This window comes from Eubalaena glacialis, chromosome 4 (genome assembly GCF_028564815.1).
Source record: "Eubalaena glacialis isolate mEubGla1 chromosome 4, mEubGla1.1.hap2.+ XY, whole genome shotgun sequence".
NCBI lineage: Eukaryota > Metazoa > Chordata > Mammalia > Artiodactyla > Balaenidae > Eubalaena > Eubalaena glacialis.
In genome coordinates, this window is record NC_083719.1 from 92,573,903 (window position 1) to 92,599,374 (window position 25,472).

Genomic DNA, 25,472 nt, shown 5'->3' on the forward strand with positions numbered 1-25,472 from the left:
CTAATTTATGTTTAGATGGGGCTGAGACAACAGGGAAGGAGGCTTTCTACAGAAGGTCCTTTGTGGCAAACCACTATGGGAGGAAATTCCTTCTAAAGTTGCATTGTGCATTTCCATTCTATCATTCTACTGTGCTGTGGATGCCAGGTGGGTTTTTTTTTTAATTAATTAATTAATTAATTAATTTATTTATGGCTGTGTTGGGTCTTCGTTTCTGTGCGTGGGCTTTCTCTAGTTGCAGCAAGTGGGAGCCACTCTTCATCGCGGTGCGCGGGCCTCTCACTATCGCGGCGTCTCTTGTTGCGGAGCACAGGCTCCAGACGCGCAGGCTCAGTAATTGTGGCTCACGGGCCTAGTTGCTCCGCGGCATGTGGGATCTTCCCAGACCAGGGCTCGAACCCGTATCCCCTGCATTGGCAGGCAGATTCTCAACCACTGCGCCACCAGGGGTGGTTTTTGTTTTTTGTTTAAGTAGTAGCGTCCTAGGCTTTAAGCAAATTTTTCGCACTTGGGCTCCGTAGTTTAAAAGTGGTAGAGTAGAGAACTCAAAACCGTCTGATACCCAGACTCTCGCTCTTTCTAATACTCAATGTAAAGTAGAGAAGATTTCTGGGAGGCCTACCGTCCACCCTGGCTCGCGTCCTCCCCTTGTGCCTCCTATTTCACTTGTATTAACTTGCTTCTGGTTCCCAGCTGGAGTGCACAAACTGCACCTGCTCCGAAGGCCAGCGGGGGCTTTGCCTCACCCGCTGCTCAGCCTCGGTTGCTTGCGCACGGACACGAGTTCCCACCAGGGGTCACTGCAGCCTCAGAGCTATTGTCCCCGCCAATCCTGGACACAGCCGGTCCCGCGGAGGGCGTGGGACTGGGAGCGCGGAAAGCCAGGGTCCGACCCTCGCTGCGCCTGCCTTCCTAGAGCAAGCCTCCAGGTCTCCCCGGGAAACCGATACAGCGAGCCGGGCCAGGGCCCGCGACGGCGAGGCGGACCCGCTCCTGCGTAGCGCAGGTTCCTGTGCGGACTTCTCCGCACCTCGCCATTTGACCACCTCCGCTCCACCCTCCATCCCCGGCCGAGACCCCGCCCAGAAAGGGCGCCCCCTTCCCGGCCACTGGGTCCCCGCTTTGCTCCAGGGCCGTTTGCAGACGCCCGGCCCAGCTGCACCTGGGCTACTCCCGCCCGGGGCGCCATCCCTTGCACCGCCAAGAGAACTTTCCCGGGAGCCGCTGCGGCCTGGCGCGCCCAGGGCAAACCCCACCAGCCCGCCGGCCGCGTTCCCAGCCGGGGCGCCCGCTCCTCCGCCCGCAAGTCCCCCGACTGCCCGCTTCTCTGAATCTCCCGGGGAAGCTGCACTCCGCCGCCCGGGCAGGGGGTTCTCGGAGCGAAAGCTTCAACTTGGCCACACGTAGCCCCGTGATGAACTCGGGGATCCCCAGACGGGAGCTGCGCCCCGCGACGAGCTGACTTCCACTCGCCGGTCGCGGTAAGGAGTCCAAAGCCCTTTCCGACCCTTTTCGGGCTTCTCGGTGCCCGCGGGTTGGGGAGGTGGAGGTGGAGATAGCCGACTGAGTGACGACCCTCGCCCACTGCCCCTGCAGTGGGGCCGGGACGTCGTGGGTACCCCTGACACAAAGGAACAGCTGAGTGCTCCCCAGTCGGCGGACCGGACCGGGGGCTGCGGGGTGGGGTCGGAGCTGGAAGTGCGCGTCCGCTGGGGACCCCGGAGGCGGAGAGGAGGCCGGTGCGTTCTGCAGCGCTCCAGGCGGGCGTGGGTGGAGGCGGCTGCAGAGCTTCTAGGGGCTTCCAAGTAGGGGGACGGCCTAGAGCTCTCGTCTCTCCCTTTTCTTGCCTCTTGTCCCCTTTGACAGGCGATTTTTGTCGTCCCCAGGGCTGCGGTTGGGGCCGCGGCCCCCCCGCCTTCGGAGGAGTCGGAGCCGCAGGATGCGCGGGGACGCGCCGCCGCCCTCTGCGCCCAGTTCCGCCGGCGCTTCCCTGGCCGCTCGCGGGCGCTGACTCTCTCCCGGGCTTCCCCGCCCTCCTTACCTTACGTCCGCGCCGGGCGGCTGGTCCGCGCCGCGCTGGACCCCGCCGGGAACTGGTCCTCTCGCCCTCGCCGCGGTGCGGACAATAACTTAATGCCTCGCGCTTGAGGGGAGGGGGCGGCTCGGCGCCTGGGTCGCAGCTTTCTCCCCTGGCTGAGGCCGGTCACAGCCGACATGGGCTGTTTCTGCGCTGTTCCGGAAGAATTTTACTGCGAAGTTTTGCTTCTGAATGAATCCAAGTTAACCCTCACCACACAGCAGCAGGGCATCAAGGTAGGCGCGGGCCGGGGGCATGTTCGGGGTCGGGGTGCGTAGCCGGGCAGGCTCGAGGGTTCCGCGGCTTTGTCCCAGGGCTGTCACCCGGGCGGGGCGGACGGCGGTGGCGTCTCTGCATGGTGGGAACGAACGGCAGCTGCCCCCCGCGCTCAGGTGGAGGGTGGACGTGTCAGGGTGAGTTAACTTTGAGTCCTTCATAAAGGAAAGTAAGTTTGACGCCTTGTAGGAGGGTCCATGCACCAGCTCTCAGCTGCAATCAACTGTCCTGCAGCTGAGACCCAAACTTCCCTACGTCGTTTTCCTCCAAAAGCGTTTAAGGCCCCCGCAGCTCCCAAAGAGGCGCAGAATTGATTGTACGGGCAGCATACAGTGTTGAAGGCACGATCTCCCTCGGCTTTGTTGAAGACCTTTTTTCTTGATAGGATTATTGGGGAAGTAAAATAATTCACTCGTTGAAACACATTTATTGGGTGGTTGTGATTGTGTCGCCTGTATTTGGGGTTGGGTAATGCTACGTTTGGCCGGAAAATAATTTCCTTTTCCAAAAGCAACCTGGTTTATCCCAGAATTTAAGTAAACATCTCTCCAAACGAGGTAATAACTTTGCGCCTCTTCGTAGGTCATTATAATGCAATTACTGGTATTAACCTAGAGAACCCAAACAAAAAGGCTGTGGGAGCTTGCAGACATTCACTTCCTTAATTTTGGCGAGCTCTTATGTTTACGGTTGACAACCTGACCGACGCGCCTGCGCGCTAGTTTTTCTCTCGCAATAACGTAGCTACCTAGAGATGATCGGAATCCCGAGTGTTTTGTTTCCCTTTCTCCTTCAGTTTTAAATCATTTAGGCATTTTAGATACCTCAGCAGCTGAGTCTGATGAAGGGAAACCGTCCCCCTCCCCCCGCCAAGGAGGCTGTCTGAGAAATCAAGTTCAGGCTGCCAATTGTCTTGTCCTAGTCTTGTCATCTCAGAAGTTAATCCTAATGGCGTAGGCTCTGGGCATTTCCTTGTGTGAATCAGATTTTACATAGCTTTATGCACACTGGAGTAAATGTTCTTGGCCAAAAGCTTCAGCTTTGTTATTATCGTTCTTGGTGTACAGAATTTTAATTTCACAGCTGTCATTTTTTTTTTTTTTTTGCCGGAGAAAGAGGGCAAAAATGATCAATTAAAGCCACAAGATACAGTTAACCCTTTAGGAAATTGTTTTGAATATTGTTTCTCCTGTGATTGTAATAAGCAAAAGTCAATCAGATTCTCATTTAGTGTTTCCTTTCAAGGACAATAAAAGACTCTTTGGGGGGGAGAGTGTTCATTGTATATTTTTAGCTTTTTATGTTCCAACTCTCAATCCCCCCCACCCCTATGAAATCAGGAAAAGAACTTACTTTACAAGATGACGTAACATTCTTTGGAGTACTGTGAGCACAAAATAGACAAAAGTAAAAAAAATCATACATTTTTGATAATACAGAGATTCTCTTTGGCTTCAAAACAATTAGAGAAAGATAACTGATGATCTGATACTAAAAAAAACATAGAAATCTTTCTGAAGTCTAAAGTCATCTGGTGTGTGAGCTTCCTATTTAATCATGAAAGCCCTGCTCCTGTCAGTTGTGGAACATGTACATTATTCTGTCACGAGAGCAGCCAAGACTTGGAATCAAATGGAATAATTTTGTCAAAGAAACATGAATTAAAAATCGTGATCCGTAATTACTTTTTATATCCTGATGGTGCTTATCTTGTTTTACAAATAGGTTGAAAATTGGTGAGGGATTCAAATGCAATAGCAACTTTATAATGCTGTTATTTTGGATATGTGCCATTTAACTGAACAATAATTTAAGCATGCTTTTGTTGGAAGTAATCATTTTGCAACAGGCTTGCCCTCTTTCAGTGTCACAAAAGCATGCCACAATTATTTTGATGGCCATATGTGTAACACAGATGTCTGCTGAAGTTAACCACATTATCTGTAACTACCATGCTACCATAAAATGCATGTGTTAAGCACCTATCTGCTTGTGGTATGTGCTAAATTAAACATATATATATTTACAAATGGTATAACGTATGAACAGCATCTTGCACGTAGATGGTATTCAAACATTGAATGAATATATGTGTATTATTGTTCTGTACATACTTGGCATTTTCTTTAACTCCTACTTTATTATTTTTTTCTTTAACTCCTATTTTAGTTTGTAAATGAAACAGTAAGCGATTACTCCAAACTTAATAGCCAATAACTACTATTACAGTGTTTTTTCCCCCCAGGATAGTACTCTTGATAATTTTGATTATCACTAATTAAAGTCGAAGTTAAGCATGTGACATTTTTCCCTGAAATTAAAATAGAAATATCTTTTTTCAAAAATATTATCTAATATTTATTTTGAGATGACCCCTTTTCACATTTTATCTCAAATGAAGATATCTAATTTTGTGTTAAAATTATTCACAAATTTATCCCTTAATGGAAGGAATTTTACTGATTCCTAAATGGTTACTTAAGAATTTGCTGGCATTACTGTTATAATAATGCATTGTAGGTTAAAGAAGATTAATTGTAGTAAATTTAAGTAGAAAATATATGAGAGAAGCTTGGTAAAACATTTTTTTCTGTGTGCTATTTTGAAAAACACTCTCTGGATTTTTAAGCACCAAATTGCTCATTGAAAAGTTAGTTATAAAGTGATTTTTCTGCAACTCAGATCCAAGTTTTTCATCGACTTTAAAAAAAAAATCAATGTGTTTGTCCCCATGGAAAGCATTTCAGCCTGAAGACAATAGTTACACATCTTATGTGTTAAGATGAGTAGCATTTAAATGGAAAATAATTTTCTGTTTCATTCAAAAATAATTAGAAAAATAAAACCCAGTGTCTGTATTCATACTAATGTGATGTAGCAATTTGCCTTCTTAAATTGCTTTAGAGCTAACCTCACCTTGTCAAGCAGAAAGTCTTTTGCGTGCAGTTTGTAGTTTGAGCCCTATGCAAGATTTAAAAACCCAAGTTTATATAAACTGAATGTTATTGGTTGTGTGTCGAGCCACACAATAGCTTTTAGCTGTTTGTTCTCTGCTGCTATCTCTGTTGTTTATTTTAGTAAGAATTTCTGCTGTGGTTGGTCTCTTGGTTTTTTGAGCAGTGTTTGTTCAGGGAAACTTTTGTTATGTCCTGGGGGAGGTACAGATCCTTCTTTTTGTTCTCTTAGAAAGCAAAACTTGAATGTGGCTCAGACTACTTTTATAAGTTGTCATTTGATTAGCAAAAGATTTTTAGGGAAAAAAATCACAAGGTTTGATGATTTAGTCCTCATAATTGCTGCTGCAAATGTGAACTAGATTAGTATTTTCATTTCAGCAAGATTTTAGTCCTCTGAGTAGTAATGTAATAAACACTGAGGTGCTTATTTTTCCCTCAATGTATTTGACTAAATTAATGAAACCAATATGACAGCAAGATGGAAATTCCATTAACTTTCTTAAAAAACTGCTTTATTGAGACATAGCGTACAATTCACAAAGTTAAATTCATCCATTAACTTTTAAATGAAGTTACTTCCTAATCATCCTAAGGTTCCTGAGGGAATATTATGAGTCAATTTTGATGTTTTGATCAGAAACTTCCTAATAAACTAGAAAAACAGAAGTTGGGGACTTAAATTATATGCGTCTCCCTTACCAAGAATTGTAATTTTCACTCTATTTGGACTGGTAAAGAAAACATCTGAGAAGATTTGGAAAAAGTGAAAAACAGTAGTTTTTCACAAATCATATTAAGTGTATATCTATATCTTTTAATATCAGCTACATAAGATACACATTCAGGGACCTTATAAACATAGGTTGAAGCAAGTAATCATACACCAACATTTCTGTTAATATAAGATTGGCTGTGGGTCTTGACTGGTTAGTAAATTAGATGTGACTGGGATAGAAGTACCCCTCTTCCACACTGCATCTAGGTTTCTAAAATTCAGATATGATATCCATGTTGTGACTGTTTAAGATCAGCTATGGTATAAATGCTCCTTCATATTTTTTTGTTTTTAAAAAATGAAAGTATTTTTTTCAGCTTTATTGATGTATAATTGAAAATGAAACTGTAATATATTTAAAGTGTGCAACGTGATGATATAATATACATATATATTGTGAAAGGATTCCCACCATCCCACCATTGAGTTAATTAACATGTCCATCACCTCACATATTTACCTTTTTTTGTTGTTGAGAACAGTTCAGTTCTATTCTCTTAGCAAATTTCAATTATACAATACAGCCTTATCACCTATAAATACCATGTTATACATTACATCCTCAGACTTAAATGCCCCCTCAATTTTACAAGAAGTTTTTCTTGAAAAAATTTTTAAAAATGTCATTTATCATTTATGGCTTAAAAGTGATTTAAAAACAATATAATGGGGAAAGAGTTGTTTGTTACCTCTAGCAGGTAATGGCTAGCTATCCTTTTATAGGGACTTATACTTTTCTTGGTTGATGGTGAATCACACTTTTTGCAGCACCATTAATATAATTGTCCTTGAATTCTGTAATGTTAAGCTTAAACGAACTTTGAACTAAACTTAAACTAATGCAGAGCTTTTGTTTCTTTTGAGCATGGGTGGTGTCTTAGTCTGTTCAGGCTGCTGTAAGAAAATACCACAGGCTTGGTGGCTTATAAACAAGAGAAATTTATTTCTCATAGTTCTAGTGGCTGGAAGTCTGAGATCAGGGTGCCAGCATGGTTGGGTGAGGGCCCTCTTCCAGGTTGAAAACTTGTATCCTCATGTGGCAAAAGGGCCTAGGGAGCTCTTTTGGCCTTTTTAAAAAATAAGGGCGCTAATCTCAAAGGCCCCACCTCCTAAAAAACATTACCTTGGGAGTTAAGTTTCTGACATATGAATTTCAGGAGGGCACAAATGTTCAGACCGTAGCAGATGGCGGTAGAGTTAAACCTAAGTTGCAGGGTCAGAAGTCCAGACTTGACTGTCCATTAGCTGTATGGACAATGGTTGGTTATTTTTATTACAAAACAAGATGGGGAACTCATCTTTTCTTCAGTGGTTTGTGTCAGGTTGTATCTTAGTCCGGCCAGACAGTTCTTTGTTGTGGGATGCTGTCTGCTCCATGGCAGGATAATTAGCAGTATTTGTAGCCTCTGCCCATGAGATGCCAGTAGCACCCCTTGCCTAGTTCTAACAACCAAAAATATGCCTAGATGTTGCCAAATGTCCCCTGATGGGCAAAATCACCCTCATTTGAGAACCCCTGCTGTGGAGGGTAGCAGTTTCCTTTATTCTTCTTTATTGGTACACATTGGATGCAAACTGACTTTTGGATGCCTTCTTTTTTCTCTTTTGGAGGAGTGAGTCATGTGCCTTATAGGTCAGTGAAAACAATATGAAATTTGTATCTTTAACTTGCTTAATATTCTTAGACTAGGAGCAATATACTGAAGTGATGAAAAGCATGGGCTGTAGCATCAGACCACCTGGATTTACATTTTGGCTCCACTGATTACTTATTAGCTGTGGGGCCTCCAGAAAGATACTTTTCTTCTCTGAATCTCAATTTCCCCATCTGTAAAATGGGAACAAAGTCATACCCACTTCATAAGTTCAAGGTGCCTTGCATGTGGTAAGCCCTCAGAAAATGTTGGTCTAGATTCTTTCTCCTCCGTTCCTCATCCTCTCCTTCTTCTTTTAGTGCTTCATTCCTGTCTGCATATAAAGTCCACCCTTCACTGTCTGATTTGCCACGCTACCTGCTCTAGACCTTCAGCAGTTCTGTGTGCCTACCCAAATGACTTGCTCTATATGGGCATGCACAACTGCTCAGTCTCCCAAACATACCAGACTTGCTTGTGCCTTATGCTTGGGATTCCCACTGAGTGGTACTGTTTTGTGTTTCGCTAAGCACACGCTCATCTGAGCTCATCCTTTAAGACTTGAACCGAGCGTCCCATCTGCTAGAAAGCCTTAGACCCAGCGTGCCCTGGCAAAGTTAAGTGCTTGTCAGTGTCTTGCACGCTTCTTGTTATAGCCCTTACCACACTGCAGGCATTATTTCTGGGCACGTCTGTCTCCCCCAGAAGCCTGAAAGCCCTTGCCCGTGATCCCCAGCAGCTAGAGCTGTACACCACATGTAATAGATGCTTATTCACTGTAATTTGAATAGAAGAATGAATGGAGTGTTACCGTTGGAATAGGCCATAGTGAAAATCTTCTGGATAATGAGTTTCCTTTGCCATTTTATTTTTACTCGAAAAGACCTAGAATAAAGAGAATCTCACTGTGAAAAATCTGTTGCCAAGGTACTCTAATTTTTATATTGATAATGGGTAGAAAATGAGATGGTGCAGTGGACTGAGTGCACGTAGCGCATTGAAGAGCTGACTAGCAGCCATTTTAGAAAACATGAGTTACCAACATCTTTGTAGCGTAGAAGTAACTACTGAATCCTTCCCTCTCTCTCTCTTTTTAAAAAGTATAACTTTCCCCTTATAGCTTGAGAGTCTTTTGGAAGAAGGGCGTATTTCACGAATGGGTTATAGATCCTCACACTTTGCTTTTCTTCCTTGTCTCCTATTCTGTAAACCATTGGAGAATAGTATCAGTTGGTTTCACAGTGTGGGTTTACACAATCGGGGACCATTGGTATAATTTTTAATCTTGCTGTACCACCCATTTTACTCCTGAACCTCATCTGACACTGCTCTAAGGCATAATGGAAAACACAGGGTCAAGAAGTTAAATACTGGGTTTTTATGACAAATGTTAAGTTTTTCATTCCAATGCACAATGGATTTTTCTGCAGGCCTGTTATAAACAGGACACATCAGACATCAGATTTGTCACAACCCTGCAGCTTCTCTGGGGTTGACTGCTTTGACCGAGCTTTGTCTCTGATATTTTAGCCACGCGTACAGCTTATACATAATGCTCCTGGTTAGCCTGCTTTGGGTGTTAAGAGTAACTGATGTTTGCTCCTGCGTAGCAAGATTTGTTTCTAAGTCTCACATGTTAAGTTTAACCAGGCCTCTGTTATCACTTGTTTGGGTCTCGACTAGGTGTGTTAAGGTCAGGAACCAGCCAGTTTAGTTTGTGACTCAAAAAGCCTGTTACCACACTTGGGAGAGTCTGTAGCATTCTCAGAAATGTGGATTGCATTCCTGTGCCCTCTGAACCATGATTTCCTGTTTTGTTTTTTTTTTCTTTTTTTTTTTTTAAAGTGAAACAGTCACTTTTCCTTAGTGCCGCCTATTGTTAATCCATTTCTCTGTAACTAAACACTCTTGCTGAATCCCCAGAGGCTGAGATGGCTCTCTGCAGAGGCTCTCCCAGTAATCGCTGAAGTCATGAGAGGGCCTGGCAGTGGCTTCCAAAGGGGTAAGAAGTTTGTTTTCAAGGATACTGACATGCCAAGTGGAAGTTAAAACAAGGGAGATTGTGGCAGGCAGGGAAACCCGAGAGGTGCTGAGTGCTAGCCCCCATGGTCAGTGACCAAAAGGTCAGATGGCAGAGGAGGAATCAGCCGACTGAGACCAAGGAGGGAACCAAATATGGCAGCAGATTGTCGAGAAATGCCACGTTCTGAGCACGTGAGGAAGCGCAGTTAGTGATGCTGAGCGCTACCAACTCTGTGGGCACAGCGTCCCGGAAGTTGGGTAGAAAGTACCTTGTGTAGAATACAGCTTTCCGTAGGAACAGTGACGTGAATGGGGGTCAAGTTCCTGAGCTAGCCCACGGAGACCTTGAGCTTTTAAACCACTCACGTCCCACTTTGCCCTTCATTCAGAACCGTGTTTGAGAAGCGGTCTTGGAGCCTCTGCTGCCTTAATTATCACTTGTCAAAATTGGTTTTTATCTACCATCCTCACTGCTCCCACTTTGCACCAACCAGCCTCCTAACTGGGGCGCTGTGTGGTCATCTTCAATCTCTCCCCTTCCCCTATCCTGCCCTGTGTTTAAATCCTGGTTTACCATGAAATTATTGGTCTTGTGATGGACCACAGGACTCTTCTTTGAACTAGCCTCCCTTTCCTCATTTGTAAGCTGAGGAGTGTGATAACTGCCTCATGGGATGGCTGTGCAAATCTGAGAAAAGAATTTTAGGCACATAGGATAAAAGGTGCTCAATAAATGATAGCTATCATTATGTGTGATCTATTATTTGCTAATAATTTTTTTCTGAATTCCAGTTTGGGATATCTAATCCCCCACACCTGCCCAAAGTGACACTGGCTCCCTGAGAGACGTGGGTGGTTGTTAGAAGTGGGGGAACAGTGGTGGTTCGATATCCATAGATACCAGTGACTTTTCAGATCTCTGTATTTTTATTCACATTGCCTCAGCTACCACTGGGATGCTGAAACTTCGCATCTGTACCCCTAGTCCAGACTTCCTCACTCTTATCTGACTTGTATTTCTGATTGCCTACTGGAGGTCACACTAGATGTCTAAGCCCTTCTGTTCGCTCCAGACTCTCTCTCCTTGTGCTGCCTAGTTTGGCGAATGAGGCCACACTCCGTCTTCATCAGTTAAGATGCTTTGATTCTTGGTTGCAGAGATTCCATTGCAGATTCTCTTAACGTGAGGAAGTTTGTTTCTTCACATCAGGTTCCCAGCTTCTCTCCATCTCTTCTGGGCTCTGTCATCTTGGGAGACAGGGTCATATGCAGATGCGTAATGGTTCTAGAGACGATATTTGCACATGGCAATATGTGAGTTGGGAATAGAGACAGGCTCTTCTTTAGAAAGGAGAGAAGACTCCTTCTCCCCAAGTTCCCCATCAGACTTTCCCTTGTGTCTTTTAGCAGAACAAGTCTTGTGGCCATTCTTGAGCTATAATGGCAATGGGATCACCTTTAAGGCAACAGATTCTCCCTGGGACTGGGTGGGGATGGAATCCATTTTCCCAAGGCAACTGGCAACTGGGGGAGGGGTTCAATCAGGAGGAAAGGTAGGAGTTGTGGGTGCTATTGGCCCTCTGCCCCTCTGGTCAGGATTCTGGCACCTGGGCTCTCCTTAAATTTCCACAGCCTTCCAGGTGTTGTAATTCCACCTCTTAAACATATTCCAGATTCATCTCTTCTCCCCTCCTCTGATTGCTCCTGCCCTGATCTGGACCACTCTCAGTTCTCAGCTGGACACCTGTAGTAGCCACCAACATGATCCCCTGTGACTGCCTCTAGCGTGGCCTTTCTCACCCTGGCTTGGATACTCCCACGGTTTCTCAACCTCCGTGGCTTAGTTTATATTCCTGAGCATGATGGCCCTTCATGATCGGACCCCCCCCCCCCAATCTGACCTTCCTCCCACTGCTACCATATACCTCTCACGGATTCTAGCCAGACTGAGCTGCTTTCTAGTCTGAATTCTCCACATTCCCTCTCACCCTGGTCTTTTTCTGCCCGGAAAGCCCCACCCCACCTCATCTTGTTTGAGTGAAGTCCCAGCTCTCATCAAGCAGGGTTTTGCTCAATTGCCACCTTCTCTGAAGACTTCTCCTTGGTGAAGCACTGGAGAGGCCCTCTGCTGACCTGAATCAGGCCTGCATTTCATTGCAGGAGTTTCCGTACTTTCCTGCCCACCTTGCCCTGGGAGCAGTATAGTAAGATGAAGAGAGAATGGGTCTAGGTCATAGATAAATCTGGCTTCAGGTCTCCTTTCCATGTGTTAGTGCTGTAAATGTGGCCAAGTCACTTACCCTCAGAGTCAGCTTCCTCATCTGTAAAATTAGGGTCAAGCTCTCCAGCTTATCCTGAGATACTGCACGTGAAACCCTGAGCCCTATGCCTAATGAGAGGGAGCTGTTGTTACTAGAGATGGAAAGCCTTGAGGGAGGGGACTATATCTTTTTTATGGGATCCCCAAGTCAAGCCAAGTTCCTAAGGAATCAATGAACGATTGTTGACTGGGTGAATTAATCTGAATAAGAAAAGTACTTCCAGATCGACATAAGCAATGAATCTGAGAAAGAAAAGACATCTTTCACCTCTTTACTTTCTAGGTTCCCTGGTACAAGTAGTGGACCTCCTTGACTCCTTAATTTCTCATTAAATTTTTAAAAACAGGTTTATTGAGATACAAATCACATACCATAAGATTCACCCATTTAAGGTGTGCAATTCAATGGTTTTTCATATATTTACAGAGTTGTGCAACCACCATCACAATCAATTTTAGAACATTTCATTACTCCACAAAGAAGCCTTATACTTATTAGCAGTCACTCCTCATTTCCTCCCAACCCTCTTACCTGCTCCTGCTAGGCAACCACTAATCTTTCTGCCTCTATAGATTTGCATATTCTGGACATTTCATATAAATGGATTCGTATAATATATGGTCTTTTGTGACTGGCTTCACTTTGCATAATGTTTTCAAGGTTCATTCATAATGTATGTATCAGTATTTCAGCCACTTTTTTGCTGAATAATAGTCCATAGCATGGATATACCATATTTGTCCATTCATCAATTGATGGACTTTGGCTATTATAAATAATTTTGCTATGAAGATTCATGTGTAAGTTTTTATGTGGACATGCGTTTTAATTTCTCTTGCATATGTACCTAGGAGTGGAATTGCTGGGACATAGGTTTAACAGTTTGAGGAACTTGCAAACTGTTTTCCACAGTGGCTGCACCATTTTACATCCCCACTAGCAATGTCTAAGGGCTTCAATTTCCCCACATTCTCACCAACACTTGTTTTAATCTTTTTGATTATAACTACCCTTTTGGATGTGAAGTGGTATCTCATTGTCATTTTGATTTGCATTTTCCTGAAGAATAGTGACGTTGAGCATCTTTTCATGTCCTTATTGGCCATTTGTATATCTTCTTTGGAGAAATATCTGTTCTTTGCCAATTAAAAAAATTGGGTTATTTTTCTTTTTATCAGTGAGTATAAGTGTTTAAAAAAAAATCTATCTGTATATATATATATATATTCTGTATACAAGTTTTTTGTCAGATACTTGCTTTGAAAATGTTTTCTCCTATGTGTTGTTTTTTTTTACTTTCTTGACAGTGTCCTTTCATGTACAAAAGTTTTAAATTTTGATGGAGTCCAATTTATCCTTTTGTTTCCCGTGCTTTTGGAGTCATATCTGAGCAGCCATTGCCTACGCCAAGGTTATGGAGATTTACTTGTATATTTTTAAAGAGTATTATGGCTTTAGCTCTTACATTTAGGTCTATGATCCATTCTTCATTCTTGTGCGTGTGGATATTCAGTGGTCCCAGCTCATTTGTTGAAAAAACGATTTTTTCCCATTGAATTGTCTTGGCACTGTTATCAAAAATCAATTGACAATAAATATGAAAGTTAATTTCTGGACTCCCAATTCTGTTCCATTGATTGACATGCCTATCTATGCATCTTGTTTAGTTTTACTAATTCCTTGGTAGGGTAGGTGTGTGTAATTCAGCAGAGAAAACACTCCCAGTTAAAACAAATTTGACATTTAATATTTTGAGCAAAATTTCCTGTAAACTTCCTGGTGGCAGTTAAGTATTGTATATTTTATTCACTTTTAAATCCCTGAGAGCCTAGAAGAGTGGCGGGCACATGGTGGTGCTCAGTAAATATTTGTCATATTTGAAGAAAGACTGATAGAAGGATTGTTTTAGTCATGCTGCTGTTGCTTTTGTAACTTGAAACCTTGGTTGTTGAATATTTAGATTTCCAAAATCTTTTCTGTATAAGCTTTTGAGTGTTGCTGTTTATGTTGTGTAAAGGATTTGCCATTGGTCCTTCCAGGCTCTTTCTGTAAATCACTTGATGGAGGGCTGGAAAAGAGTATTAGCATATGTTTTATGAATAACTTTCTCTGTTAGTTTTGGTAGGTGAAGATGTAGCATGTTCAAAAAGTTAATGTCATTTAAGTAGGTATGTGGATTTCAACTATTACTTGGCAACACACTGAGAATTTGCTAGAGATTTGTCCTGAGAGTGCAATGTGCAGTGTTCTCCTCTGGGGAAAATAATGTAGGTGGCTAGAAGACCACTTCTGAATGCACACACCCTCCCCAATCCCCATGACTTCCTTTCAACCTTGAACTTCCAGGATTCCTAGTGTGATTGCAGGTTAAAGCCTAGGGAGCAACTGTGGCTTCATGGAATTAAATTCCTTATGACTGAGGGAAATGGTAGCAAATCTTAGTGGTACTGAAAGTGGCCTAATAGAAGCTTTACAGCTTTTGTCTGGATTGTGCATTTTAAAATTGGTAGTATTCAAACACTTGACAAATCCCAGTAGATCTGCAGGCTACAGACAGTTTCCTCTGTGAAGAAAATTTCAAACGTCTAGAATCTAGATAATGCCACAGCTGTGTGTGTCAAACTCTTTCACACAAATTGGTTTCTACTTGTCATTGCTTTTTTTTTTTTGCCAGCCACTCATTCTTTGCCCAGTAGTTCAACTGTCTGGTTCTCTGCACCAAATCTGAGTGTGGTCACACGTCCTTAGTTCATTCAGCCCTGTGATGCTGCTCCAAAATGCAGCAGACACCCGGGGAGAATGTGGAAGAGATGACATGAGTTACAACAGACCGGCTTTCACTTACCGTAGAAAGCTAGACTAGGCATGGGCATTTAGAATCATCTAATGCAGTCCTCCCATTCCACAGCTGTGGGAACAGGGACCCAGGGAGGGGCAGTGATTTGCCAGAGCCCAGCACATGGTCCTAGAACCCTGTCTCTTGGTTTCCTGTCTGGTAATTTCTCAGTGCTCACCCACCCTCAGTTTCTTTGAAGTCTGCAAGGGAGGAAGGGCTGAGAACTGATTATAGGGGAAGAGGTCAGAATTTATTGAAAATCATCTAGGTTTATTGCCAATCCCATCTCTTCCATGCTCCCAACCCTTCCCCGTTTCCTCCCCCCCCCCACCCCCCTTAAATTAAGTCCTTCTAGGCCTACATCTGGCTTGATTGCCTTCTGCAGTCTTGGCATTTGGATTTGTGGAACTCCTTCTGGGTAGATTTTATGAGGGAGAGACTCTTTTGTCCTAAAGAATCTTTTTTTTTCCCCCCTCCCAATTTGGAAAAGAGTTTGCTTATGTGGAATTTCTTTTCAGAATGATACCAACTGCATTGCATTTTAATTTTTTGGCTTTTTTGAAAATGCTTATTTATTTAAAAGGCCTAGAATAATTTATGGTTATGGCCATGGTTTTAGAGCTCGTATCACTCAGAGTTTTTCCTTGGTCTTTATTTGTAAAGTCTTTATCCTGAATTCTTATAGCTCCATTCTGGTATCTCTCCAGGAAAGAGAATTAAAAACTGATTAGTGACCCTTCTTATTGCCTGAGGGAGGGTGCAAGAGAGGAAAGTAGAAAGGTAAAATTGCTCTTTTGCTGAAAGGTTTCAGATGGGCCAGTCATCAGGAGGCTAATAGATCTTTCCCCCGATAATGATTATTTCATGCATCTGCTGCTGTTTACAAGGGCACTTGGAGGATGTGCAAATTTTCCAGAATTCCTCAGAGAGCCAGCTTCTTTTTCTTTCAGACGCTGTTTTTACATAATGATCTGTGGTAGTTATATGAAGATAAATAGGTTTTGAGTGTGAGGGTGTGTGGGGGTCTGGACCAGTGCTGTGTGTCTGTAATTGTAGGTATTGCTTTGTGAACTCACTTTTAGGAGATTTTATTCAGAGCTTGTGTACCCAGTAGCACCCAGGATTTCTGGTAGGGATGATGAAATAGAGGGAACACTCTTGCCTTTTTTTTTTTTTTTTTTCCTTCAAACGTAAGTATGGGTATATTTAATTCTTTCAAGTGCATACAAGACAATAATTACACAGCAACAAATCTTTTGTTCAACAGTGATTTGATTCATAGGTATTTGAGTGAAATTTACATAATTTCACATCCAGACTCTTGCATTTTTGAGTACTCTAAGTAAAAAAGCTCCCCAAATAACCAATTCTTATATTTCCTACTTATCCCTCTCTATAGCCACACTTTAAAAAGTTACAAACTGAACATTATACAGAACATATGAGTCATGTTTAAAAACTTGAGGTTATAAAATCATTGTACTCCAGTACGACTCAAAAGAGTCCCCATGCTAACAAATGCAGTCCTAGGTGGTAAAATAAATTGGAGGAGGGGAAGAAAGAAGAGGCAGACACAAGTTTGCTGTCTTAATATTTTCCTAATCCTGTCAGTTAAAAATGGTGATGTCATGAGAAATGACAGTTTAGGTTTAATATGGGGAATGGAGATTGCCTCACAATTAAAAGAAGTTTAAAAAGTTAAAAGAAATTTAACTTTTAGGTGGAAAGACAAATATTTACTTATAAAACAACAGAATTCAATACAGTTCATAATCAAGTACTGGGTTATATGGTGGAGATTCTAAGAGGTATAGACATTCTTATAAGAAATGATGTTTCTTATATGCCGAGGTGGGGTTAATCAGGAAAAGAGTTTTAGAAAAAGTGAATATAGGTTTGCAGTGCCTTATCTGAAACCCTTGGGGTAGGTGTGTTTGAAGATTCAAAATTTTTCAGATTCCAGCAAGGTAATATGGTATATAGACCATCCATTATGCAACATCCCTGGCCAGGTTTGGGGTGATACCTCATAAAACAAGCACAGTAATATTTGCACAGCTTATCATTTGGATATTCACAATAAGTGGGGTAAATAGAGACTATAAGTTGCCTTCTGCCAGTTTATAATAGATTTTGTCCCTGTATTAGTTATCTATTGCTGTGTGCCATGTTACATCCAAAACTTAGCAGCTTAAAAGAACAAACATTTATGCCAAACAGATTCTGTGGGTCCAGAATCCAGGAGTAGCTTCACTGAATGATTCTGGTTCAGGGTCTCTCTGAGGCTGCACTCAAACTGTGCCTGAGGCATTGGTAATCTGGGGATGGTGGGTCTGCTTCCAAGCCACTCGCGGGCATGTTGGCAGGCCATGGTTCCTCACCACGTGAGCCGCTTCATAGGCTCCTGAGTGTCCTCACAACATGGCAACTGGCTTCCCTCCGAAGCAAGCGATTTTAGAGAGAGAGAAAGCCCAAGATGGAAGCCACAGCCGTATATAATATCCTGTTACTTATGCGGTATTTTGTTGGTCACACCAGCTAACCTTGGAGTGAGAGGGCGCTGTATAAGGGTGTGAATACTGGGAGGCGGGGATCACTGAGAGCCCTCTTGAAGATGGACTGCCATAGTCATCAAGTGAGTTTTGGCGTCAAACGTAAAGCTTTCAGTTTTCATATCTTTTTGGGTTCTGGATTGAGGATTTATATAGACTCTGGCCTCCTCAAAGTGATGACTTGAGAGGATGAACCGTGGCTCTGAAGGTGGTCAAGGACTGCAGGGTAGCGTGAACATAGAGAAGTGAGTTTGGTGGAGGAAGATGAGCGTCTGGGGAGTATGCAGACTCATAGTGTGCTCTGTGCCAGGCACTGTACCTAACGTGGGGGGTAAAAAGGTGAATTAGATACATTTTTAACCATCTGGAGCTAGAATTATGCTTTGAGAAGTCTAGAGTTTTGTTTTGAAAATACTTGTATTGAGGATCTGCAGTGAGAAAGAAAGCCTGCATAGTGAGAGAAGCAGAGAATATAGACTCAGAAAATCTGGATTCCTTTGCCAGTTCCTTCATTTCCTACCTTGCAAAAGTCAAAGTTTTGGAGCCTTAGTTTTTCCATTTGTAAAATTAAACTGATGCTTATGTTATTCCATCAATATCAAAGCATTGTGAGACCCAAAGGAAGATAATGGCTGAAAAACCTCTTGCAAAAGTTTAAAGTGCTTTGGAGTGTTAATAATTATTATCCTGTGGCTCTGTCATTTACTAACTAAGTGACCTTTTGCCTCAGTCTCATCATCAGTGAAATGAGGATAATACTACTATCTACTTCATAGATTGCTATGAGGTTTGAATGAAATAATACATGTAAGGGCTGAGAATAGTGCCTGGCACATGATAACATGAGAAGTAACAAATATTAGCTGTTATTATTATGTCATCATATAGTGCTAAGCCTTATGAGGAATTAAAAGAAAAGTGAAATGATGACTTAGAATGTCCTTAGAAAGTTTTAAACAATGAGGAAAGAAAACGGTTTTCCTTAAAACGCTTTTTATTATTTGTATTTGCATTTGCTGACTAGAAAACTGATTTATTTGGTTGGACAGAGATTATTTTGAAAACAGCTACCAGCTTCCTCCCCCCTTCTTTTCTTTCTCTCCCTCTCTTTCTTTTTTGATGTTGACCTTCACGTACAGCTTTTCAAATTTTTAAAGGTCATAACTGAAAATAAATCCCTTTGCACTTCCGGTAGCATAGTAGTCAGCTTGCCTGTCCAAGCAGAAAGAGCTAAGTTCAATTTAGATAATCCTCATCACTTGATAAAGATGTGTTTCAAAAATGAAGCTTAGATTTGGAAGCCTGGCAGGATTTACTCATTAAAATTCCTTGTTGGAGTAAATTATGAGTCAGAAATGAAGACTTGCAATTCTTTTGTTGAGTTCTGTGATGAAGACATTTAGTTTATTATGATTTAGCCTTTGTAAGAATCTGAATAGCCATTTTTTGAGGATCATGAGAACGTCAACAAATCATTATTTTCTAAAGTCTTTGTCTGGCAAACCCTGAAGAACTTTCCCTTAGAATGCCTTTGTGCCATTACATGCACCCAGGGATAGCAGGCTGTGACAATGTCATGGAAACATCAGTATTGACACAGCCATTATGGTGACTACCAAAGAACAGCTATAAAGGAAACCAGACCCCAGGCTGACAGCAGATCAATCCCCTTAAGTCACGAATTTCCTTTGTGAATGGTGGTGAAAAAACTTGAGCTTCTTGTATGTTTTCAGGTTAAAAATTCTTGAGATTTCCTTCTGCTTGAAAATGCTGAACTGTGTGTGTGTGTGTGTGCGCACGTGCCAGAGGGAGAAAGATAAGTGACCTTGTGTTTAACTACCATTTTAATATTTGGGTAGTTGTGTTTAAGAGTAAATGTATGTAGAGAACAGACTTGTAGTTGCCAAGGGGGAGGGGATGTGGGAGTTTGGGATTAGCAGATGCAGACTATTACATATAGAATGGATAAACAACAAGGTCCTATGTATAGCACAGGGAACTATATTCAATATCCTTTAATAAACCATAAATAAAAGACTATGAAGAAGAATATATATGTGCATGTATAATCACTTTGCTGTACAGCAGAGACTAACACAACATTGTAAGTCAACTATATTTCAATAAAATAAATTTTTAAAAAAGTAAATGTATGACTGCTCTCTAGGAAACCATTTTTCTTGCTTTTAAATGTTGTTTTCAAAAGATGAGCAGTATTTATGTTCTGAAACAACATTTTCTTCAAGTGTGAGCATCGGGGCTACTGAGAACAGGTGTGCATATTCAACAAGATGTACCTTGCTTTACTTAAAAAAACTATTATTTTGAAAAGTTTCATTGTGAATTGATTCTTGTTTTAAAATGCTTCCCATCTGGTATAATTGAAAAGTTGAAAATGACACAGAGATTTTTTTTCCCAAGGGAAGGGTGGTGATTTTGTGTCAACTCGCTTACAGATCACTGGGTCCTCCTTGTGCTTTTCCGTTTGCTTCAGTTAGTGCTGAGTTGAGCAAAGCCAAGTTCCTGACAGAGACTGCTGTGGTTATCAGCACAGGCCTACCTCTGTGTTGGATTTACCAGTGTATGTTTCCACTTTTGTCCTCAAATTGTTAGATAATTTTGTGCTTTCTGCCTGAGGTTGGGATAGCAAAGTGACAACAAAATGTACCATTTCTCCCTACATTTAATAAATTCTGCTGCTCTGAGTGGAACCCATGGCTTATTAGACATGTCAAGTTGCTAGTTTTCTAAGCACGTTCAGCTAAAAATGATGAACAAAGTGGCTTAAACTGGAATATTTTGGGTCTCTCTGCATGTATAATATTTGTCAAAGAGTTTGGCTCTAGTTTATTGGCCAATCTCTTCACGGAAGATTCATTGACACCACTTGGGTCAATTTGGCTGCCATTTCTTGTGTTAGGTTGTGTTAGAGTCCTCTTGCAGGAAAAAAAAGGAGTAAGAGCCAGTAAGAACCCAAATATTTATTATTTTTAAACATTTATTTATTTTATTTTTATTTTTGGCTGTGTTGGGTCTTCGTTGCTGCATGTGGGCTTTCTCTAGTTGCGGCGGGCGGGGGCTACCCTTCGTTGCGGTACACGGGCTTCTCACTGCGGTGGCTTCTCTTGTTGCAGAGCCCGGGCTCTGGGTGTGTGGGCTTCAGTAGTTGTGGCACGAGGGCTCAGTAGTTGTGGCTCATGGGCTTAGCTGCTCTGAGGCATGTGGGATCTTCCTGGACCAGGGACTGAACCCATGTCCCCTACATTGGCAGGTGGATTCTTAACCACCGTGCCACCAGGGAAGTCCCAGAACCCAAATATTTAGAAACATCTGTAATTTTTATACCGATTACTAATAGATTTTCCACTTCCCCATAAATTAAAACTTTTGGGCTGAGAATAAAGCATATACAATCCACATGTATATTTGTTATTACATGAATCTGGTATTTCTGGTTGTGTCAGTGCATGCAGGGATAATGTTTAAAAAAAGATCTTCAAAATTAATGAGACAACCTTGACTGAGAAATAGTTTCCTTACACAGGAACTTTTAGCTCTTAACTGAGTGAAGTGTGAGGAAAGGATTCTGCAGACCCTGGGTAGTGAATACGTTAATTGTATGTTTGACACAAGCATTTGACCATTAGAATAATAGCTGAGCTTCCTTCTAGCTCTGAAAGGCTGATGGGTTGTGTCTAAGGTGGCTGTGATGACAGGTGCAAGTTTTCATATCTGGAGATCGTGTCTGTGGTTTATCTAGTCTGGAGCCACAATCAGCTTTTCATTACTCAGGTTTCACAGATTACTGTGGCTTGTTCAGCTCCCCACATACAGTGGACAGGGCCCAGGAAAAATAATTAGATTTCCTGTTTTGAGCAACCTGAATGATTGATTTGGTAGCAGGGAAAGGAGAGTGAAGCTGCCTCTTCTTTCTCAGACTCATGAGCATTTTGGATTTTTGGTTACTCCATTTTTTGGGGGTGTGGGGGCATTATTATTTTCTTCTTTAAGGCTGCTTCATAGAGTAAGCACATATGCCATGAAAGGCTGCCCATAAGAAAATGTGAGCCAGTCAATTCAATGGATGTTTTAGCAGTACTTACCATGCACGTGGATATTTTATACCACATGAAATGTCTAATACCCAGTGATGTTCAGTAAATGTGACCTTTTCCTTCTTTTTGACACTAGTCAGCCTGTTATGGGTGATACAAAATGAATATAAGTGAAATTTTAAGAGAACAGTTAAATCTACACTAGGGCTGGAAGTATGATATTGACGTGTGGGACATGAAGGGTTTCATGGAGAAGTGTGTCTTGAATTTGACTTCTAAGGATAAGTGGGCTTTAGATACGCAGAAAGTGAAGGGTTGTCCAGTAGAACTCCTGGGACACTGAGGAGGCTGGCTGAACCTGGAAGCAAAGGGGAAAACCAGATGGCATCCAGTTGGTGTTATTCAGTAAGGGAAGGACTTGAAAACCATGAAAAGGAGTTAAGACCCTGCTGAGTGATAAGTCAAAGCAGAGGAGAGTCTTGGTGGTATTTTAGGAAGATAAGTTGGCAGGTAACAACTACAGACTGGATTGGAGCGAGAGGAGCCTGGAATCTGGGAAAGCAGTCAGTGGTGAGGTGATGAGAGCTGGGATTCCACCGTGGAGTGGAGTAAAAAAAAAAAAAGATAGTAAGGATGTTTTGGATAGTCATTCACAGAACAAATATATTTGGAGAACCTTCCAGGTGTCAGGCACTGGGCTGGGCCCTGGATGCAGTGATGAGGCCGACTCACACAGTCTTGACCTGCATGGAGCTTATAGCTTAGCAGGGGAGCAGGTGTGTGAGCGCCGAGGTGTGTGAGTGGCCAGGTGTATGAGCGGCCAGGTGTATGAGCGCCCAGGTGTGTGAGCGCCCAGGTGTGTGAGTGGCCAGGTGTATGAGCGCCCAGGTGTGTGAGCGCCCAGGTGTGGAGAGGAAACATTGGCAGTGACACGAGAGTGTACAACAGGGACTCTGATGGAATGGGAGGGAAGTTTCCTGAGGGAGTCAGACTTGGGTTGAGTAGGAGTGATAGGGAAGCAGAAGTTCTAGGCAGAGCGAACAGCTGGTGCAAAGGCCCTGAAGCAGAAACAGAAAGAACCCAGTGTGTCTGGAGTACAGTCAGGAGGATAAATGAAAGAGCTGGTGATTTGTTACCATCCTAAGTGAGGGAGGGTGTTTAGAGAAGAATATTGATGGAAAATGAGTGGCTTGGAAGGTTTGATTTGGGTAGGGGTGAGAATATCTGGTAGGGGAGGTGGGGAGAGGATGGATTCAGAACTCCATTTCTGCTGATTGACTGCTTCTTGCTTCCCTCCTCTCACCTGTATACTGGTCTCCCTCTAGAACCCCACCTACATGCTAAAGCTCATTTCCTGGGATGACTGATTTGTCTAATTATAATTTTACCTTCAGCAGGTGTCTTACTGAATGTGACCTACCTGAGATCAAAGTCACAGCAGTTTTATTTAGGTGTGCTCGTTAATGGGTGTCCATTTTCTCGAGAAACGTGCCCTCAAAACACTGTGTTTTGTGTTTTTGGATGGCTGCTTTAAGCATGAAAGGCTTTAGGTTTACTTTTAAAGAGAATTCTTAAAAGACAGGGACTTCCCTGGCGGTCCAGTGGTAAAGAATCCGCCTTCCAATGCAGGGGATGGGGGTTCGATCCCTGGTCAGGGAACTAAGATCCCACATGCTGCAGGGCAACTAAGCCCGCGCACCACAACTACTGAGCTCGCACGCCTCAACTAGAGCCCGCGTGCTGCAAACTACAGAGCCCACACACCCTGGAGCCCGAGCACCACAACTAGAGAAGAAAAAACCTGCACGCCACTACTAGAGAGAAGCCCGTGCACCACAGTGAAAGATCCCGCACGCCTCAACGAAGATCCCACCTGCTGCAACTAAGACCTGACGCAGCCAAAAATAAAATAAACAAATAAATAATAAAGACATCTTTAAAAAAGAGAGAATTCTTAAAAGACAGTAAAATAATTAATGTTAAGTACTCTGAGTTCTAAGGCTTAAGAGTCATGAAGATGTTAGGAGTAAAGTCTATTTGTTTCTCATACACGCAGCTGGTCTCTGCCTTGGGGCCTTAGCTCCTGCTGTTCCTTCTGCTGGGAATGCTTTTCCCTAGAATTCTGCCTGGCTTACCCTCATCCCTTCAGGTCTCTGCTCAAGTGTCTCCTTTCTGAGACCTTCCTTGAGCCCTCTGCATACACTTTCCCTAAGCCCCTTCTGCTTTATTTCTCTTCATCATACCTACCACCTTCTAACATAGTGTATAATTTACTTACTGATTTTGTTTGTTGCCTGTCTTCTCCACTAGAATGTATACTTCATGAGGGCAGGAGTTTTTTTAGGATTTGTCCACTGAGATCTGCTCAACATCGACTACAGTGTCTGGCACATAGTGGGCTCACAGTAAATACTTATTGAATGAACACCTCTTTTTTTTTTATGCTTTCATTTTTTACATTTATTTTAAAATTTTTTTATTGAAGTATAGTTGATTTACAATGCTGTGCCAATCTCTGCTGTACAGTAAAGTGACTCAGTTTTACACATATGGACATTCTTTTTAAAATATTCTTTTCCATTATGGTTTATCCCAAGAGATTGGATATATTTCCCTGTGCTCTACAGTAGGACCTGGTTGTTTATCCATTCTAAGTGTAATAGTTTGCATCTACCAACCCCAGCCTCCCAGTCCATCCCTTGGCAGCCACAAGTCTGATCTCCATGTCTGTGAGTTTGTTTCTGTTTTGTAGATAGGTTCATTTGTGTTATATTTTAGATTCCACAGATAAGTGATATCATGTGATATTTGTCTTTCCCTTTCTGACTTAATTCACTTAGTATGATAATCTCTAGCTGCATCCATGTTGCTGCATATGGCATTATTTCATTCTTTTTTATGGCTGAGTAATATTCCATTGTATATACGTACCACATCTTCTTTATCCATTCATCTGTCGATGGACATTTAGGTTGTTTCCATGTTGGCCATTGTGAATAGTGCTGCTATGAACATAGGGGTGCATGTATCTTTTTGAATTATAGTTTTGTATGGGTATATGCCCAGGAGTGGGATTGTTGGATCATACGGTAATGCTATGTTTAGTTTTCTGAGGAACCTCCATACTGTTCTCCCTAGTGGCTGCACCAACTTACATTCCCACCAGAAGTGTAGAAGGGTTCCCTTTTCTCCACACCCTCTCCAGCATTTGTTATTTGTAGACTTTTTAATGATGGCCATTCTGACTGGTGGAACACCTCTTTTTAACGTGGGCTAAACACATTTCTCTGCTGGCTCTAGTCAAGATGTACTGGAAACCACACCCACCCCTCCACCCCTTTTTTTAAGGCTAGGCTCACAATAGCTTCTTCCTTTCAGAAAACACCCTGACAGTAAGGAAAAAAAGTCTCCAGAGGTACTGGATGAGCAACTTTAGAAGCCTATGTTTTAAAGCCCATGTACGTTTTACTCCGAGCCTATGAACTCAAATCAGCAACAGTCACACAAGTTAGTTGTAATTTCTGACTCTATAGCAAAGACAGGCCTCCTGGGAGGACCATATGTGGAAGAAAGAAAACCCAAGTTCTAAAAATGCATTTATTTTGGGGCTGTTTATTATAGAGGCTGATAGACCTTCCCTCCCATTAAACTCCTGAGTTTGGAAATTGGGCAGTCCTAGGAAAAAGTAAGGAAAGGCCATTTTTTTTTTTTTTTAAAAGAGTTCCCCATGTCTCCCCACATTGGGGAAAAAAAGTTAGATTTTTTTCATATTGAATAATCATCCCTGTACAGTGAATGGGTTGGACTAAGTAATCTCTAAAGCTGCCTTCCGTCTTGAAAGCTGTATGATCCTGTTCTAAATATTCCACTCTGGCCAGTTTATTTTATACACCACTGTATGAACATGCTGCATGCATTCCTTAGCTTAGTGGCTTAGTTTATGGTTGTCTCCAGCCTGAGTACTCTA

At 42.4% G+C, this 25,472-nt stretch overlaps 1 protein-coding gene across 3 annotated transcripts in view; it reads left to right on the forward strand.

Moving 5' to 3' along the window:
• Nucleotides 1-870: 870 nt before the first annotated feature.
• EPB41L4A (erythrocyte membrane protein band 4.1 like 4A) overlaps nt 871-25,472 on the forward strand; it is a 260,033-nt gene continuing 235,431 nt past the window's right edge. Inside the window, exons 1-2 of one of the 3 annotated variants that reach the window (XM_061189519.1) lie at nt 871-1,481; nt 1,887-2,313. In XM_061189519.1, the coding sequence (XP_061045502.1) occupies nt 2,215-2,313 (99 nt within the window). In that variant the 5' untranslated portion in view covers nt 871-1,481; nt 1,887-2,214. The remainder of the gene's footprint in view (nt 1,482-1,886; nt 2,314-25,472) is intronic. The other 2 variants (XM_061189518.1, XM_061189517.1) reach the window with 2 other exon arrangements.